The sequence below is a fragment of the Antennarius striatus genome, chromosome 2 (assembly GCF_040054535.1).
Source record: "Antennarius striatus isolate MH-2024 chromosome 2, ASM4005453v1, whole genome shotgun sequence".
NCBI classification, from domain to species: domain Eukaryota; kingdom Metazoa; phylum Chordata; class Actinopteri; order Lophiiformes; family Antennariidae; genus Antennarius; species Antennarius striatus.
Window position 1 is genome coordinate 27,787,032 of NC_090777.1, and position 19,859 is coordinate 27,806,890.

Consider the following 19,859-nt stretch of genomic DNA (forward strand, 5'->3'; position numbering starts at 1 on the left):
TTCCAACGAATGTCTCCTATTAAAACTTTTGAATTATGATGTTTAACCTCAACCACAGTTTCAGTTAGGTGCTGAATGGTTTCCCATGTTTGAAAAAAAGCTTCAGTATTGTTCACCAAGTGTTGCCATTCTGATGTCATAAACACGACCCGTGAGACGACATCTTTCTTCTGGGCAAACTGGTGAGGTATATAATTTACACACTGCCATTGATGTACTGATGAGTTTCTATTGTCCGTATGTTTAAATTTGTGATCAAATGTACAAAAAAAATTGTAGATTTTGTCGTAAGAAGACTCAAATTTAAATGTCAAATGCTGCACGTTACAATTCATAATGCGCATAATAATTCTGACTTCTGTTTGTCTAACCTGATCATTATCACTCATCTTCAGGTGAATGTTGAAAACGCTTCTCATTTCCTGCGTTTGGAATGAGTCTCAAGCTTCAGAAGCCTTGAGCGAGCCCACACGCAGCTCGTATTCTGTACATCCGACGGCTTTGTATCGGAAACGGTTTTCTTCTGATTGTATGCGATGACGAAATGATGTAAACTCAGTATTCTCACTCAGTGTTTGACCACTGAGATGCACCTAAAGCCATATGGTAGAAGTTTAGGCAAAAGCAGGGACGCCAATGAACTCTTGAGGTCTCGACAAAATGTTTTTGTTGCGTGTGCACGCCAGTATAATCCCAAAGCGACTCCATATCCTCGTTTTTCCTCCCGTGGTTGATGAATGGTGGTTGTGGAGAGCAGGAAGAGTGATGCAGAACGCTGAGCCGCCTGTCTGCGTATGAAGACATCATTTGCCCTGTCACGATACCCCCCAGGCGTTCCCACTCATTTTGACTGACAGGACTTCATGGAAGAAATGTGTGAACACATCGGATATTTTCCAGACTCTTACCGTTCAGTTTGTTGTGGCAGAACAATGAAAAATCCTACAAGAGATCTAATCAAAAAAAGAGCATCTCTGTTCATGTCTAGAACCCTTAAATGTCATGTTTTTGCCCCCCCCCCCTCAATCTTGTCTGTTTTTATTACTGATGTCTCCTTTACAAATGCCTTTCTGTAATGTGCCTAAACAATGGAGAAGTATTCATTTTAATTTTGCTTTTCATATGAAACATATTCAAGGCTGAAAAGTAAATAAATTACTACATTAAACTGATTGTTTTCTATTTAAATGTGACTTATTGTGAGTTGCATGCTAACAGTTGTTTAAAAGTTGGTTTCAGAAATTTTAGTTCCTGAGGTTCCAACTCCGTTTGCCGTTTCCTTTTGTTTAATGTAACTTCATATAACCTCGAACTTTGGGATTAACTTGACTGATATTTTGATTCATAATTTGAATGTTTTCTGGCCTGTTTTTCAGTCTGAATCATCAACATCAGGACAAATGAGCAGGAATGAAAATATTAGATGCAATCCTAAACAACCACACAAATCTGACCTTTTATTCTGCAAATACCTTCTGTAAAAATTATACATCAAGCCTAAGTATAGAAGTCAGTTCACAGTTCTTTTACAGTCACATTTATATGATAGGAAAGTCAATAAAAACAAACGTATGTACATGTCAGTGACGTAAAGAAGCACTTAATGCTACGACGCAAACCAGATTCCACACAGTCCACAGTACTGGGATGCAAGGTGCTTTTACCCTCTTTGGGATGACAACTGAATAATAACCAAATATTTTTTTTATACCGATGATGAAAAGTGAGCATGGAGAATTGAAAACTAACAACACCAAAGCTGTGTGGAACAGCTCGGCATATTTAAAGTTACCTGTAAGTGTGGAGCTGAAGTATAAGTGGGGGGGGGGTGAGTATGAAGATGACCATTAAAAAAAAAAGATTCATTCATTTGCTTTAAGGCCTTGGGAAGCTCCCCATCGCTGACAGGTGTGCAGCACCAACACCAATCATCCGATCCTCGCCACACTTTCCTTTTCGCTCATCTCTTCTTCCTCCAAATCTTTTTTTTCCTCCCTCTTCACCAATCCCAGCAGGCAGGCGGAACAAACATGGCAGAATGTCAGCCCCCCCTCCACCACCACCACATCCAGTCTTACCACTCTGTCTCTACTGGAACTTCTCTCTGAAGGGGAAAATGTTCCAACATGGGAATACTGGTGAAGGTGTAGACGCCACGGCGGGTTGATGGGTGGATGACAAGTGGGGAGGGTTAGCGTATTGAGCTTCCGACTCCTGTGGTGTGAGTGTGGGGGGGGGGCATAGCTACCTCTCCGGGTGAGTAGCAAGGAAAGGAAAGGACGGGTGAGGATGGTTTCAAAGTCCATTTCCATCCAGCGATCCTGTTACAGCTGCATCTGCTATCTTTTTGCTCAGACTGCCGACACAAAGAGCGTCTGTGTCGCAGCTCCATCCTCGAGACAAAAAGCCTCTTCAATCCGTTTCTGTGGTAATTAAAAGGAAGAAATTAAAAACCATCGCTCTGACAACGGGCTGCACAAGCCTAAATATAAGACATGCATCGTCGTGTGTGAACGTTACGTCATCTGTCGGCATGCAAATTTATACCAACTGGTTTGGTATAAATTTTGGTATTTTGTTTCAAACTTTTATATTCCAGCGTTTCAGGTGTAACAATGTGCTGCTCTGTCTTTGTCATGTTACACATTACTTGTGGTTTTAAGCATATATTAAAAAAAAAGTTTGATATCCACACATCACTGAGGGATTTATAAATTCTGAAAACAGTTCAAGCTCTTGTCTGGTTAAACATTTTAAACCAAAACTTTATTTCTCTATGCATGATGCTCCAGACTTGAAGACTACCTTTAACTGGATTCACAGTTTTGTTGGCGTTGGCCTCCGCTCCTGTTGCGACACCACACACCGACTGTTCCATTTTCTCCTCCGTCCCTCCTCCTGGCTGCGGCTCCAGAGGGGAGGATCCTGCCGTTTGTGGCCCGGTCGCTGTTTCTGGCGAAACTTGTCTTGCTCCTCCCACACGAGTCGCAGCAGTTTGTTCCGTCCGCTTCGTCGACGCCTGATTGGAGAACCAATGTCGCACCAAGTCCGTTGTTAAACCACTAACCTCAGCCAAATCCTGCAACTGTGCACAAAGAACATTAGCCATGTTGAAAAACAGCCAATGCTGAGATCCATGCTGATCAGAAATATTCAGAGTTCAGTGAAGCGAGTCTGGGGAACTTCAGGTGAAGAGCAAAATTAGGAAAGGGTCACAAAGGTCAGTTCTGAATCAACAAAGACTTTTTCTGATATATTAAACTTAATTAAGGTCAGAATTGTATCATTTTCCAAAAGATGCAGAATCAAATATTTCAGAATGTCCACGAGGATGAAATGAGGATCCGTCAAATATAAACTGATTAAACTGGTCTGGGTACATTTTAATTTGATTTTTACTGTTGGAAGAGATTATTAAACCTATTTTATTGCTGACAAAATACAACTTATTCTATTTGTATGCTTCAAAGTAAAACTGAATGGATTTCTGTGTGCATCAGTCTATTGTGAACATGACGGTATAGCACGGATGATTGTGATCATTTTATTCACTAACTGTGAAGACGAAGAAAAAAATGAAGACAAAGGAGGGAACAAAAAAAGAGTTCACAAGAAAAAGGTGAAGATGAAGAAAATTTAAAGGTGAAGAAAATTTCTAGCATTCGTCTGTCAACATCAAATGTTAACCGAGTAAAACTAAATAATAGTTCAACTTGGTTTTGTTTTTATAATATGGTAATAATCTAATAAACAGGAAAACTGCTGGATGTGTTAGACAGTTGGATTTTTATGCTAATAAATAATATTAAACATCAAACACAAGAAAATTATATTTCTTAGCCATTTCCAAGGTGCCAGACGTTTCTCTGATCTACATGAGATAAACTGACACAGCGTTCAGGTACCTGCGTGTCGTCCAGTACGCCGTGGAGGTCCCAGTGGGCCTGGAGCACCTGGGCGTTCCCCTTCCGGAGGTCCTGCTCCAGAGCCATGTTCTGATACGTCTCCAACCATTTCAGCTGACCGTTCTTCTGCATGTAGCGACAGTCCCCAAACCAGCGCACCACCTCGGGCCGGGCCAGACCGGTCCCTGAGATCAGCTCGTCGTACTGAGCGGCGCTGGGCCACTGGGTGTGGACGTAGACGTTTTTGAGCAGTTCCAGCTGCTCCAGTGTCTTCTTCCCTCTGACGGTCGCGGGTTTGGGTGTGTGGGATGCTTTGTGTGGGACGGGTGTGGATAGGGATGGGGTTGCGCCTTGGGGGGCCTGAGGTGCTACAGCGGAGCCATCCAACCCGTCTCCCTCTGCTTTACTGCTGGCCTCTGTCACTTTCAGCATCTTCAGATTGATTTTAATGGGGTTGACTTTCAGCTCTCCTGGACTGTCGTCCCTCTGTCTGTCCTCTCCGTTCACCTCCACCCCCTCCATCGCCTCCTGCAGCGCCTCCTCTTTCTTCCTCTCTATGGCCAGTTTCTTCTTCCTGTCGCTGAACCAGCCGTGGATCTCTCTTCTGGTCATCTTGGTCTCCGATCGCAGTCTGTCGACTTCTTCTCCTGACGGTTCAGAATCCTGGGAGAAACTCGTTTCTAGAGCTTTAATCTAAACACAACACAGGAAAGAAAACCGTCACAACTTGGAGGAATTCAGATTCAATAGATTATTCGATTAATCAACTGGTGGAAAAACAATAAAAATTAAAAAATGTACAAGTTGGGCTTTTTAAAGTGAATCCAGAATGTAATTTTGAGGATTATCTGCTTTTCTACATAAACTATCGCTGAAAACTACAAAAGTTTTGGTTTTGAATCGTTGATCAGACAATATAATTGAAATGAATGTTGACATTTAGCCCCATTTTCAGGTTTTTTAAAGGGTAATCCTGCAGATTTAGTTCAAAACGCAATATAGGCCTCACAATGGACCGATTTCTTTTAAATACATTTGAGAATCAATATGGCAAATAGCAGCAACATGTATTTTAATTGCAACTTGAATTTCAGTTGTGCTAATGTAGCCTGGATCTGCTAACCTCAGACATCACTTCCAGTCCAAGAAATGATTCATCACATGCAAAATATTTTGTCAGCCTGATCTTACTGCAAGTTTGGTCTTATTTAAAAAAAAAAAAAAAAAAGAGGGCGGAATGTCACCTGATGAGGTTCTCTTTCCTTGTAGCGCACGGCAGTAAAATCAGAAGAAGACGATCTGGGTGTTCGGCGGGAGGGTGTGGTGGGAGAGGTGGGTGTCTGTGACGCAGTCGGGCTCACAGGCGCCGAGCCGTGCTGCTGGGGTGTTTTCGCACCGGAGTTGCTGCTAATTTCGGGCAGATCGAGTGAGATGCCAGCTGCAGAACCAGACTTGCTCTGTCCGCCGCCCGTGCCGGCGCGTGCACTTTTAAGATTGCGAAAGTGGTAGCGCCGGTCGCTGAACCACTTGCGAACTTCTCGTACCGTGAGTCCAGTAAGAGAAATGAGCCGTTCCACCTCCTCCTGGTTGGGGAACTGGCTGAGCACAAAACTATCTTTCAGAGTGTTCAGCTGCTCTTGGGATTTCTTGCTCTTGAAAAAGGTGGGGTCCAGGAATGCGTTAACGGGGGTCCGAGAGCCGGACGTGTGGCGCGACGTACCGGCGGGAGACGGGGAGGGAGACTTGGAGGAAGGCGGAGACACCTCGTCCATCCTCATAGGTGGGGAGTCGGTGTCTGTGCGGTCGCCGTCGTCTGCGCTTGTGTTATCTTTGCTCGTTTGGACGTTAGCGCTATCAGCTTTGCTGTCTGCGTTTACTTTAACGTCACTCTGCACGATGCTGGTGGTGTTAGCTTTAAGACCGGGGGTGTTCTTACCATTTACATGACCGCTAGTATTAGTATTGCTTTTGTTTTTGCACTCTGCGCTAGCACTGCTGTGCTTACCGTTGACGCGGCTCACCTTGGTGTTACTGTGATTACCGCTCGCTAGACTGAGGTTGATGGCGCTTGCTTCGCTGTTTGTGACGTTGCTCCCGGTGATGCTACTGCCTACTGTCTCCACCACCATGCTAATCCCTTTGTCGGCCACCAGCGCGGCGGCGGGTCGGGCCTGCATCATGGGGCGCGCCGCCGCCTGGGCTTTGGGTGCGACGGCCAGAGCCACGGGAGCGCTGCTGACCTGGATTCCGTTTGTCATTACGGGCTGAGTGACAATTACTCCTCCTTGGCTTACGAGGGAGCCCTGTAGGATGTGAGGGATCCCGGCGGACCCCAGTGAGGCAGGCAGGACTGTGATTGTGTGTTGGGCTTGGGCGCGGTGGCTCTGGGTCTGTTTCTGGGCGCTCGAAGGCGCCGTCTGGATGATGGTGTTGAACATCTTCCTCCGGGCCTCCTCAATCTCCTCAGGAGACCAGCTGATCCCTTGTTTCAGTCTCTGCGCTGTGAACCAGATCTTGATCTGCTCTTCGGGGAACTTGGTAACCACGGTCAGGTAGCAGAGCTCCGCCTTGGTGGGGTACGGGAATTTACTAAAGGAGGTCTTCAGGAAGGAAGACGAATCCATGGCGGCGTTGTAGGTCGGGATGCTGCTCAAAGGAATCATCACCTGCAGGGAAAAAGTGATAAGAGCAAGAGATTATCATCTTTATTATAATTTTTTTTAAAAAACAAAAAAATAAAATTATTTTATTATTAGCTTATATTTAAATTTCTTCCCCACACTGGATCCAAAAACAATAAAGCTACACCAAATTACCTTTGGGAGATTTTTGGAAGAAGATGACGTAGAGGAGATATCTGTGGACGTTGTGATTGGTGCAGACTGATGAAGGCTTCTACTCTGAACCACTGAGACGACCTTTAGAAAAATAGATTCAACATGAATTAATTTCAATTAAATCAAAACAGACTTTTTTTTCCCCAGAAAAACCAAAACACAGGAAGCAGAAGGAACAATTACAATACGTCCCCTTCGTGTGATGTAACCACCACCCACCTGTGTGATCGGAGTCTTCAGCACTGGAAACGTCCCGGAGCCGTTGACTATTTGAATCGCTGAGGGCAGAGTGACTTTGGCTGTTCCGTTGTGAACGATTGTGGGAACGTGGGTGACGGCCACAGCGGCGGTCTCTTTCTTCTCAGTCTCCACTGAGGCGTAGGTCGGGTCTGGAACCGAGGGGTCATCAGACCCCGGATGAGACACGACGATCCGTTTAGGCTCCGATTTACCCTTCAGCATCCTCATGATTGGGGTTTTGGTGATGTGAATCTCGCTCTCCTTGCTCGACTCGACCCCGGGCGACAGAGTTTGCTCCACCACCGCCCTCCTTTCTTTCTTCTTCAGCTGCAGGGTGGTGTTGAGCGTGCTGGGGTGTACCCTGGCATTATGCAGGGCCAGTCCCTCGAACTTGGGTGCCGAAACCCCGCAGTTCACGCAAAAGAAGCTGGGATCGGCACGGAAGTCTGGGTGCCCCGAGTACACGTGATCCAGAAATAAGTTAAGGTCATGGGTTTCGAATTCGCAAGGCTTACAGGTGTAGGTGTCGCCACAGTCTTTGACGGCCTCCCTCGCTTCTGGGTTGGAAGACTCTCCTGGATCCGAGGGACTCTGCCGGTCCCCCCCAGAATTCCTGAACTGATTCAAAAGAACGGGATAGTCCTGCTCAGCGTCCTCAGGTGGTCGTATGATCTTGCTGGGGATCATACAAGGAGTCGTGGACTTCCTCTTGCTGGCCATGGTGTGACCACAGCGAGTGGAAGGGCTGATTAAATGGTTACGGGAGTGGGAGTCGCTTTCTGGTAGACTACAGACCAGGCATGGGGGAGGGACAGCAACAGCCAATGCCCATTAAGTCGTCTTGGAGCCTCAAGTTCTCACTGGGATTGAAGGGAACACCTGGGAACCAAAGGGGAGAGTAGTTTTAATTCAAATAATAAAAAAACGGTGATATGTGGGTGGTTTTTGACAGTGAACAGTTACATTTCATAGACTTGGGGGAGGGGGGTGGGAACGAGATAACAGAGGAAATGATGAGATTGCTTGCTCGACTCAGTGCAAACCGGTTTCCTGTCAACTGTGTGAAAATCGTACGAGACTAGATGTCACCTGGGAGCATCAGATGAATTACGTCTTCACGGTCGGTTCAAATACGCCGTTAGTCGCACGTTTATCATTAAAAACAAACAAAAAAGTCTCACCCCCCCCCCCAACCAGACTCATGAAATTCTTGTTGGGAACATCCAATCAACCTCATTTGCTTTCACCAAGGCTCTCTGGGAAAGGTCCTGTTCCACATCCTTCGTACCCCTCCCCCACAAACTCTTTCTCACTTCCCCTGGTTCAGTCACACCCCCACAGGGAGAGAAGCACGTTCTGTATTTTTAATTTGGGAGTCTTTGTAGCCCCCCCCCACCCTGAACACTGCCTGGTAGATGGACACAAATGTTCATTTAGTAAGTTACATTTAAGGAATGCGAAGGTTGTCGCTTCGTTTGATGTTTCCACGCAGAACCGGCGCCGGTGAGCGACGGCGTGAGCGAAAACACACACACACACACACACACACACACACACACACACACACACACACACACGAATCTGAATTCACATTTTACCTTCACCCCACAGTCTCCGGTTCTCCATATCAAACGGAAAAGCTTCCTGTGGAGTTTTGCCCTCCCTTTCCTCACTCCCTCCCTCCAATAAGGGCAGTATTGATGCAGTATTGGAGGATAGCTGGGGGGCAATTACTCTCCCCAATCACTCAGCGGTGACATGACACCTCTAGCAGAGCTCGCCAGCTCCAACTTAAGGAAAAAAAACCCCTTGAGCCTTTTAGGGTCACCTCCAGAAACGACCCATCGATCCGACCGCGTGTCACCAATTCAACAGAAACCCCACCCCCACGGAGGCTCAACCCCAACCAATGGCAACCGTTCTTACTGTCGTACCCGCTAAACACAAACGCAGACGCTTTGCGAGGCCAGAGGTCACGGTACATTAACTCCAAGCCCCGTGAACCCTCCCAGGACTGTGTGTGTGTGTGTGTGTGTGTGTGTGTGTGTGTGTGTGTGTGTGTGTGTGTGTGTGAAGGATGGTCGCTCCACGCGCCGTCTGAACACCTTTAAACCCAGTTTGGTCAGTTTAAGCGTCCGAATGTCCAGTTTATCCAGTCGACACGTCCGTCCAACTCTTCTGGAAACATTGAAAATCAACATTATGGATAATTAAATATTAATGAGGTGTTTTATTAATAAGCCTGTGATGAAAAGTTATTTCATGTGTTTTTGTTAATCTAATCCAACTTTTTTGGGCTAATCTGGGATTCACGAGGATTCAACATGGAAAGGAAGTTTGCTACTGTGGAGGGAATGCGATGCCCTTTGCTCTCATGTGCACCCCCACTCCCCACCCCCCTCCACAGAGAGTGACCGCCTTGCACTTCGGCTGTTGTGCACCCCCACTTCCCCCCTTCTCGTTCCGTTCTGCATCGGGGCGGCATTGCTCTGCCAAGGCAGGCCGGTCACGTGACCGACACAAAGGCTTATGGGTGGGCAGCCGTAGCCATCCATCACGTGGTTCTGGTGGGTGTGGGTGGGGAGGGGTGAGGAGAGAGGAGACGGGAGGGGAGGCTGAACAGGAGATGGTGGTGGTGGGGGATGGGCGGCCGGTTCGTGGGTTGGGGAGGCAAAAGGGAAGGAGGGGAGGAAGTACTGAGGTGTTTCGGAGAGGAATGTCCCTCCGATACTCCCCTCCGACCCGTCAACACCACCCACCCCACCCCACCCCACTCACCCCTGCTGTTCCACGCCGCTTCGATGCTTCAAACTACAATCACACACCTCCTCCTCCTTCTTCCTCCCCCCCTCCCTCGCTACTCGCTGTACTGCAAAGCCTGGAATGTTCTAACCCGATCTCCTGAACGGACAGAACCTGAAGTTCAGCTCCAGAGTCTCCACGTACCCACGAACGTGTCAACTCCACCTCCTCACAAAATACCCCTGCTCATCAAAACAGAGCATTCAATCAAATCATGGAACGCACCCCAGGGGGTCTACATCCAGATCTCGACCCACAGAGGGCCCGTTAGAGAGCCAGGGGCCCTCTCACTCACACACACACAGGTGAGGTGAACGTCAGGACTCACGCCAGACGGAAACGAATCCCGTCGGCCGATCAACGACACGCGCCTCCGCTGATGGCGGCGTTGGTGTCTCTAAAAAATGCGCCGGCATTTGCATGTGTGGGTTTCCTTTGAAAGGGGAGTAAAGCTAGGTGGGGTGATGGGGGGTTGGTGATGTGTGTGTGTGTGTATGCGGCGTGCGGGGGTGGCTGCCCACATGTGAGGCTTGTTTACTGAAGAAGCGAAGCTGCAATGTGTTTTTTTTTTGTTTTTTTGGTGAGAGGCTCATCTCCTGCACACACACACACACACACACACACCGCCTGTTTTTGTCCTTTTAGTTCAAGACCTGCGTTTAGTATCGTGTGTGTGTGTGTGTGTGTGTGTCAACACGGCGTGACCTCAGGCCCGACTCTGGTCTAGGCCCGAGCTGTATCCTCTGAGCGCAAGGCCATTAATAGCAGTCACACACACACACACACACTCCAGCGTGACTGCCTTTCGTAGCTACATGCTAACCGCTAGCAGAGAACACAGGTGTGTGTGTGTGTGTGTGTGTGTGTGTGTGTGTGGTTTAGCCAAAACATGAGGCGGAGAAGAGGTGTAGCAGCTTCCTCGTTCGCTCGTCTTTCCTTCTCCCCACCTTCACTCCCTCTCCAACCGTCTCTGATCCACCCCCCCCCCACGACCTCCACCACCAACAACCTCCCCCCAGTCTTTCTTCTCCTCCCTCAACCAGCAAGTTTGGCCCAGGGAGACAAGTCGGCAGCGCCACTGGTGTGTTACTGTCCCCATGGCAACCACCTCCAACCCCCCTCTTTTCCCACCAGCTCATTTCTCTAAAGCACATGCGTGCGGGTAAACACGCGCGCACACACACACACACGCAGACACGCACACACATACACACACACACACGCGCACACACACACACTCATACACACACACACACACACACACGCAGACACACACACACCCTATGCCATCCAGTAGCTGGTTCTCCTGGTGTGTTTGTTCCACACAGCCCTGTGAGTGGTATTTGGAGAGTCCCTGCCCTTCTCCTGTTTCAACGCCTAACCCGAGCCGTGTTGATGTCTCTGTAGATAGGTGTGGCCGCCGAGCCACGCCATTGGCTGGAGCCGATGCCATCTCTTCCTGTTAACTCCACAAACTGTCCCCCCCCACCGGTTCTTTACATTTTGCCCCGTCTCTCGCTCCCTGCGGCTCCCGTGTCTGGCCTGCAGCGGCCTGAGGCTCGAAACGCCGTAGAAAACAACACAACCACAGAAAAAAAAAACGCTTTCAGATGCCACTCCATCAAATTAAATTTCACCTGATTATCAAGTTTGTCCTACAATTCAAATCCTTTTGTTTTTGTGTTCTAAAATCTACCTGCTAACCCCATCCTGTTCTCCAACTTTGGGTTTCGCTCGCTAAGACCTAAACGCCAAAACATGAGTCAGAATTTATTCCCGAAACCATTTTTTAATCCGTACAAAAAAAAAGGAACCCGTCAATGATGGCCGTTCGTCTGGCATCATTTTCCCGCCGTCCTTCCTAAGTTCTCCCCCAGTCTGGGTTGATCTCGGATCGGGGCACGGGGTGTCTGTGTGGGTTTGCATTTGCCGTGGCCCCTGCCGGTGCACGCGTGAAAACTGGGTTGTGCTGAGAAAGGAGGGAGAGACAAATGGCGGAGCACCGTGCTCTGTGCTGTCCAACCTAAAATGGCTGACATCAGAAGCTGTTAACCAGCCAAGCAGAGCAAGAGGCTGCTGCTGCTGCTGACCCAAACCTGATCGCTCTGGACTTGGATCGAAGCACCCCCTCCCCACCACCACCACCACCACCACCACCACCTCCAACAAGATTGTGAGAAATCTCTCAAGCAGCTCGGTGTGTTGTTGATTTCATATTTGGCTGAGATCTGGAAGTAAATTGTCGTTACATCTTATCGATAAAAGTAATTTACTCTGGGTCTGATTCACAAGAAGTCAGCTGATGGTTCCGGGGCTTTAAAAAAAAAGTGACTTGCTGAGCGAGACCAAACGATTCCCAACACGGGAAATTTTGCAAAAATGCAAGCTAAAAATTTGGTATCAGCGTTACCCTGATTAATCTGATACAAAGCTACTCGACCTGTGCAAGCTGCAGACCCAAAACTGGGTGGGGGGGAGAGAAAGAAGGGTGGGTGGGTGGGTAGGGGGAGGGTGAGACTATTCCTGAGACGTGCAGTCGTTGAGATCTAGCATCACCACAGCAACACAAGAGCTACAGCAAAAGGAAGCATAGCAATAATTTTTTTTTCTAATGTTGCTTGTGGAGTCAAAATTTGATTATTAGAAAATAAACAACATCGGTAAAGCAAACGGGTTCATTCTGGTGGTAAAAGGTTCACCAGGATGAGCCATAAGCTGCTTGTGTCTACCTGGAGCTCACATGGACAGTATGGAGGAGCTTTGCTCTAATCCCAGGAGTCACACTCACGACAGCAGATATGATAAACAACACCAAAAAAAGGCAAACATTTAACCGCCTGGAGGTTAAATATTTAAGTGTTTTTAAATATGAACTCTGCTTATAGTTGGAGAAAAGTGTAGAGCCTTGATTTTAAGTCGTCTCGGAACAAAATCATTTAAATTAGCGCTTGCAAAAAAAAAAAAAGAAGAAGAGAGGATTAGTAATATAAACAACTGACTAAACAATATAGAAATTATAAACCGTAATTTATGAATATTAATAATCATAAATGCAGATGTCAAAGTGGTTTGTAACTTATTGGGGGGGGGGGTTCTTGTTTTTATAGGTGCCAATCGGAAAGCATTTAAATATGAAACGACAACATCCAATCAGCGCTGATATGAAATCGATAAGAGCAAACGGAAGCGGGTCTTTTTTTTTTTTAACGACACACACACACACACACGCACACACACACACGCACACACACACACACACACACACACACACACACACACACACACACACACACACACAAAGCGGTCGGACCGGAACGTTGGTCCCGGAGCGCAGCGGCGGCGTCAAACATTTCTGAAAATGATGCGCGTTCATCTTCCGCTCAAGTTAGGCGGAGTGAGCCCCAACTTAATGGGTCCGGGTTCACCCCGAGGGCGGAACGCGGCTCACGGTGGACCCCGCGACGGATCCCCGAGCCCGAACGACTCCCCTCTCTCTCTTTATACCCGTTGGCTGTCGCCATTTTAAGCAGGCGACATGCAGCTGGCCAATACGGCTCGGAGCCGACGAGCAGCCCCGCAAAGGTGAGGCTTCACCGCGGCTCACGCAAGTTTGGGGAAGACTTAGTGGGGAACGTTTATCATTAAAAAAAATAAAACACTCACCTCGACGGGTCGGGGCTCTACGCGGACGGCACACGAATTAAAAGTTTGTAAGGATGTGGAGGCGGAAAGTGACGGGAGGTTTGGGCTTCACTGGTGGTAACTTGTAGGTGGAACCCCTCCGTCCATCGGCCGGTGGTCAGCGGGACCCTGGAGTCAGACCTGTCCCAACAAAGGCCCCGTCGCGCCCGTTTGTTCCGGCTAGCTCCCGGTGTTCAAGCAGGCAGTGGAGGAGAAGAAAACACGACGGACGTACTGAGGGAAGAGACGGACACGTGACGTAGACGTCACTGACAGTGGAGTTGGCGTGAGAGCTCGAGCTCCACCGCGCGCGGAGCACGAGCGGGAGCGACATCCCGTCCTGACGGCGTCCCGACGCGACAAGGGCGCCGTCGTCAACTCGTAGAAAAGCACCAAGAGCCCCATTGCAGCTTAAACGTGATGTTAGAGCGGCTCACACCTGTCCCCCTCCCAGGTGACCTCTCTTAAAGAGACAGTACACCGCATCGTGATGGGGGTGGCTGGTCGTACGCGCGTTACAGTTCAGAGTGAACCTTCCTGCTGCGTTGCTTTTGTGTCACTTTAAATACCGCAGTTTAAATCTGCGTTGTATTCGGTTCAGCATGGAATTAAAGTATAGAATAGTTCATCTGAAACGGGGGCATTCCACTGGAAAAAAAAAGACCGTTTGGGAGACATCATCAAAAAAGTCCCTCTAAATCACGATCTTCGTTGGGAAAAGCTACACTTTTCAAATCAAAATGAAAAATTCTCCATACATCAGAAGACACCTCTCCGGGATATAGGGCCTGTGTACATAAGGTTTTGTGAACAACCTCTGAACAGTACTGTATCTGAAGGAAGCTCTGAAACATCGCCTGAGCCAAACCCCACAAGTTTAATTTAACGGCACCGCTTGAATATTTGACTTACAACATATTTTGTGGAGAAAATAAAAACCAAAAACTTTTTGAGCTAAACTCCAGGAACGAAACGAGACAAAAAACAACCACTCTTTCTTAATCTATATTGGACTACTAGTTGACTAGTTTCTGCGGAAATTTGACACAACACATATTTATTCTTAAAAATAGCCTGTAGGATGACAATATAAACAAAAATAAACAAGAAAATTGTTCATCAGTACCGTGGCCAAATGATATCTATTTGAATTTAATCGACAATACAGTTAATAGACAATAAATAACTTCATTAAATTAGTAAATCTCAAATTAAGTACCTATTATGGCATGTTTTTTGCTACTACAGTATAATGTTTTGAAATAAAACAAACAGAAAAACACTGACTACTCATGTTTAGGGGTTTACCGATGTATTTATAATGACGCCATATCCAGTCCAGACATCCCAGAGCTGTTGTTTAACTTAAATGTATGTTAATTTGAATGTGAGCTCATGTTGTGAAAATGCAGTGATTCATCATAACCAGCAATTTCCACTGCTTTAAAACTCCATTGGAGCCGCGTGTTTGGCGGTAGTGACCGAGTTACTCCATGTACCGAACTCAGTGACGTAATATATATATAACTTCAGTTAACGTCAAATAACTTGAGTCGTCTCCAATTACAGATGTAGTCAGAGAATGAACCCCATGGCAGACCTCTACTGATGTTAGCGTATGGACGCCCCCTGCTGGACAACAGGCGGAACATCAGATAGAGCGACATGACTGCCAAAACGGAGTTTACACTCCAAAGCAATAAACCGTAAAGTAAGCAAGCGTCCATCAGGGGTCTCCAATAAAATGAAGTATCATCATTTAATGGTATTATTTTATGAACTCGCTCAACGTGTTTTGTCACAATATAACATTTAGTTTTATGTATGAATAAAGTTCTGCCAAACAGCTGTGTATTCCAAATTTTAGTGACACAATATAGGCACAAGTTATGTTTTTATCTACAAAACATAATTTCAAACATTTTTGCAGTTATATACAATATTTATACACATACATCTGACAAAATAAATGAATACAATCAATGCAATCCGTACCTAATCTTAATGAAAGTCCTGAACAGAATTATTAAGAAGAAGTCAGTTCTGACATGAAGAAAACTGACATTGCCATCAAAGCAGCAAACTACATCACTACGTAGCTACCTCAGGAAAAATTGTGGATTATCACATTTAACTGCAGTGAAAATATGATGGGTCTTTTCATCTAATTGTAAATGCTTCATCCAACATCAATGCCACCGACTAAACATCGTTTTATCTTAAATGAAAATAATTTCCGTCCATTTTCTTGTAGGCGAGCTGGGGCTGAATACAGTTATGTAGAATGTATGTTCCCTTTGCTATAACAAGTCATTCACCAAACATTCTTTGTTAAGTATACTGCTGGTATACTGCTTGTTATAACAGGAAAAAAAACACCACGCATTTTTTAAAGATGTTTTGTAAGCAAATAGTATGTGAAGAGCGAAAACTCGCTGTAATTTTTTTTTTTTTTTACATTCTGAGCTGTTCATTCATAGTAAACCTCATAACACTGTCCATGCTGTACGTCTTTCTCGTAGTAATGGAAAGCTTTACAATTCCTCACCACTGGGTGTCGCTTTAGTTTTTTTTATCCCTTTGTAACAGCGGCAGCGCAGAAACGTTGCACTCTCTGATTGGCTCTTCTGGGTTGGGGTGAAAGAATCATGCGCATGCGCTCATGGCCTTTTTTGGGCTAGCGACTGGAATTTGTCAGATCAGCGGAGCGTACAATCTCTTAATACCCTCCTATATTTCATGAAATATTCTTACTTTGGACCTCGCTAGAGGGTCGACGTTTGCTTTGGGTGTCGTCAGGTTTGGATTTTAACTTTTTGACGTCTGTAACCAAAAGAAACATTAGAAAATGACGAGCAGTTCAAAGCGGAAAGAAGAAAGTCACCAGCTGAATGGGGGTGTAAAGCAGCCCACATGGAGCAAAGCCTTCAACAGTAATGCTGTTTGGGAAGAGAAGGTCAGTTGTTTGCCCTTTAAAAATTACCCCGGCCGTTGTAGAAGTCGCTGTTCGCTGCCCAGACTTTATATGTGCAACTAATTTACAACCAGATCTTCACTGAAATGGACAACTGGAGCTAGCTGCCATGCTAATGCTAAGGGTTAATCTGATTTAGCTGGGTTAGCTAGCTGTCAAATGGAAAGGAATGAAGGAGTAAAAAACAACTCAAAAACTTGTGTTGGTTTTGTGTTGTAAAAAACAACACAAACAAAAGGAATTGCAAAAAATTCCTTTTCTACATACAGCCACAATTCTGTATCACATTAACATCTATCAACCAGTTTTTTGTTGAACATCAAACATTTTCTTTTGAATGGACTTAGGTTACTCCTGTTTGAATACTGTTTTGAATGACAAATATAAAATTAGTCATATTATAGTTAAATAGTGAATTGTTTAAGTCCCCATCACCAGCTAAGAAGGTGTTATTCTGATTACAAATTTTCGTTTTGTTAATAGAAATATAGTGTTGTTTTAGTGCAGTTCACATCAAATTTTGATAGGCTTTGATAACATGCATATTAAACTGATTCACAGTTATCACGTAAAGGTAAACTGTGGAAAGTATTCAGCTCCAAAGTCTGCCCGAGTCATTAAATTATTACCTAAGTTCAAACAGTTAAGAAAATTAAATTGACAGATTGATCTTAGTTGTTGTCTAGTACTTGTATGACATGATTTCAAGTGATTTTTTTTATCTTTTACAGGATGAGTTTTTAGATGTGATTTACTGGCTTCGGCAAATTATTGCAGTAATCCTTGGTGTGATATGGGGTGTTGCACCATTGAAAGGCTTTCTGGGAATAGCCATGTAAGTGTATTGTACAGCTTGTCCCAAGTTTACCTCACTAATCTAGCCTAGATGTGTCTTCATGTGACTGTACAAAAACAAAACCCTGAAACAAAAAAGTTGATGTCTTCAAATTTTGATGTTTTCAGATTCTGCATCATCAACGCTGGCGTCCTCTATGTATACTTCAGCAGCTTTCAGCAGATTGATGAGGAGGAGTACGGCGGCACGTGGGAACTCACCAAAGAAGGCTTCATGACATCTTTTGCTCTGTTTCTGGTGGGGATGCTAATGTTTTTTTTTCTTTAAGACCATCTTTAGAAAGAGGAAGTTGATGTGCGGTATAGGCAGAGATGATTTGCGGACACTAAGAGCACCTTGTGCTAATTTTCGCTTGTAATAACAAACCAACCTTTTAAAAAGATTATATTGTAGTTTGCTCACATGTTAAGCTCTTCCAGCATGTTTTTTTTTTTGTGTCTTAAATGTAGAAACCATAAATTTATCTCTACAATGTGTACTGGTCCAACTCTAAAAGTTAAGGGACAAAGGGAAGTCTAAGATTGTATGTTTTTGTGACATTTGATTAATATTTCACTATTAATTTACTGATGCTTAATTCTTTGTGTGTCGGTAAAGTTTACAGGTCGTAGTTGATAACTCCTTATTTTTGTGTACTGCACCTGATTTGATCATTTGTGCGTGACCTGTTTTTTCCCCTTTTTTTTCAGGTGGTGTGGATAATCTTTTACACAGCTCTACATTTTGACTGAGAAGAATCTATTGGACACTAAATACAAACATTTCTAATGAAATAAATTGTCAAGACAGGAACTCCATTGTTTGAGGGGTATCAATGCTCCTACACACAGTGACTGTTCAGTGTGCAGTGCATCATGGGAATCCTAGTTTGAATGCTGAAATCATGCAAGACCACCGTGATGAACAAATTCAAATGCTGTGCATCTCTTAAATTGTGGGTTTGTTTTTAATGCCATCACATTTTTCACATTTGATATGTCCTTCCTCACGTCACTGTCAATATTTCTGGAAGAAAACCATCACGCAGACAAAGTATTCAGTTGCAATCAGTAGCCATGATATTTAAGACAAAAGTACTCTGATGTCTGCATAAGGATTCTTTTTTTGGTCAGTTTACTGCAGTCCTTTCTTATATTTTACATGACATGAGGACAGATTTTAGACTGTAAATGAACTTCAGTAACAAGCTGGAAATGAAAACAAGGTACAGTTATCAGGGATTAATCAGTCCATGAGTGAATCTTTTATTTACAAGACAAAACTGACCAGGTTAGGAGGATAAAACAACCCATAATAGATTAAGTTAACTGATCCACTAAAAATTATGATTTCCTTCACAAGAAAATTGTGTGGACCTGACAGAATAATTTAATCATGGCAGTAAAGCGCCTATGCAGTATGTGCTTTTTGGTAAAGTCATTTCCTTTCATGAAACAATGATTGGAAACTCTTGTGTTTAATGTGTAATATTTCACAATGTTAGAAACTTAGCATTTTGAATAAAATCTGTTGACTGTCATGTCTTCCATGGGGTCTGGTGTCCAACAAATGTAAAAAACAGTCCATATATTCTATAGAGTGGAACATAATGTTCTAATCTGTAGCGTGCATTGGTGTGTGTACATATATATGTATATGCTACAAGTCCCCTTGGATTAATAAAGTGTCTACAGTACTATGTAGTAATTAACTGCAAGTCAACTTCTAATTTTAACAACCAAACCAAATGCTGGTGGTGAGATCCACATCAGCTGATATCAAACCCTTCTGCTAGCGTCTGTCAGTTGTTTTGATGTGCTGATCTTTAAGAATTCGTTACCAACTATGTGGCCATTTAAATTATTTCCTCGAAGCAAAAGTTGAGGAACATGCATGTTTTTTTTGAATGCAAAGGCTTGCAGATCCAAGCAAAAGACTGGTCTGCTGCCTGACATGACTATATCTAGATGTCATTTATTAATGGCCATAGTTAGGAGAGTAATTTAAATTAATTCTGTCTCACATGTAGCTTCCAGATCTAAGTCTTTCCTCTTGTTTTTGTTCAAATTAATTTAAACTTGTCTGTAAATTCTATAATATGTCCTGTTTGTCCAATCCATCTTGTATTACACAAATTTATTTGTATTTGTAAGATCTTGTTTAATGCAACATATTTCCCAGTATTTTATAGTAACAGTTATTGTAATGATACTATTAGATATACAGCTGGTGTTTGAAAGGATTGTATTTTCTGATCAAATCTTTTGGGAATCATTAAATACTGAATGGGCTTTATTTGGCCTCCATTTCCAAAGAGCTGTGTCTGTTTTTTATTTTAAGCCCAAGAAATCGATCTGATTATAGAATTATCTGGATCACTTTAAAAAAGAATTAAAAAATTGATCCAGATAATAAAATAAATACAGCAGCAGTCTAAAAATACAATAAAGATTGTTTTTTTTGAGACTGCTGACAAAAATGAATAAAGTGTGACCTCTGTTGGCGATTGTAATGAAAAATACTTGCGGATGTAAAACCAATTTTAAAATATTTAAAAATACTCTATAAAAATGTAATCATACTTG

At 44.4% G+C, this 19,859-nt stretch overlaps 2 protein-coding genes across 3 annotated transcripts; one reads left to right on the plus strand and one right to left on the minus strand.

Moving 5' to 3' along the window:
- Nucleotides 1-1,444: 1,444 nt before the first annotated feature.
- On the minus strand, nt 1,445-13,904 carry zhx3b (zinc fingers and homeoboxes 3b). Of its 2 annotated transcripts, none has more exons than XM_068343621.1 (7): nt 13,448-13,904; nt 6,962-7,861; nt 6,722-6,823; nt 5,927-6,571; nt 3,906-4,598; nt 2,806-3,085; nt 1,445-2,423 (listed from the first exon to the last, which is right to left on the minus strand). In XM_068343621.1, exons 2-7 carry the CDS (start codon nt 7,700-7,702, stop codon nt 2,413-2,415), a joined length of 2,472 nt encoding a protein of 823 aa, XP_068199722.1. In that variant the 5' UTR covers nt 7,703-7,861; nt 13,448-13,904; the 3' UTR covers nt 1,445-2,412. The 2 variants fall into 2 exon arrangements, with proteins under 2 accessions (XP_068199722.1, XP_068199715.1); XM_068343614.1 differs by having other exon boundaries at nt 5,150-6,571.
- rab5if (RAB5 interacting factor) lies at nt 13,115-19,588 on the plus strand. Its single transcript, XM_068343634.1, has 5 exons — nt 13,115-13,366; nt 16,302-16,421; nt 17,171-17,274; nt 17,403-17,532; nt 17,985-19,588. Exons 2-5 carry the CDS (start codon nt 16,314-16,316, stop codon nt 18,024-18,026), a joined length of 384 nt encoding a protein of 127 aa, XP_068199735.1. The 5' UTR covers nt 13,115-13,366; nt 16,302-16,313; the 3' UTR covers nt 18,027-19,588.
- Nucleotides 19,589-19,859: the final 271 nt, after the last annotated feature.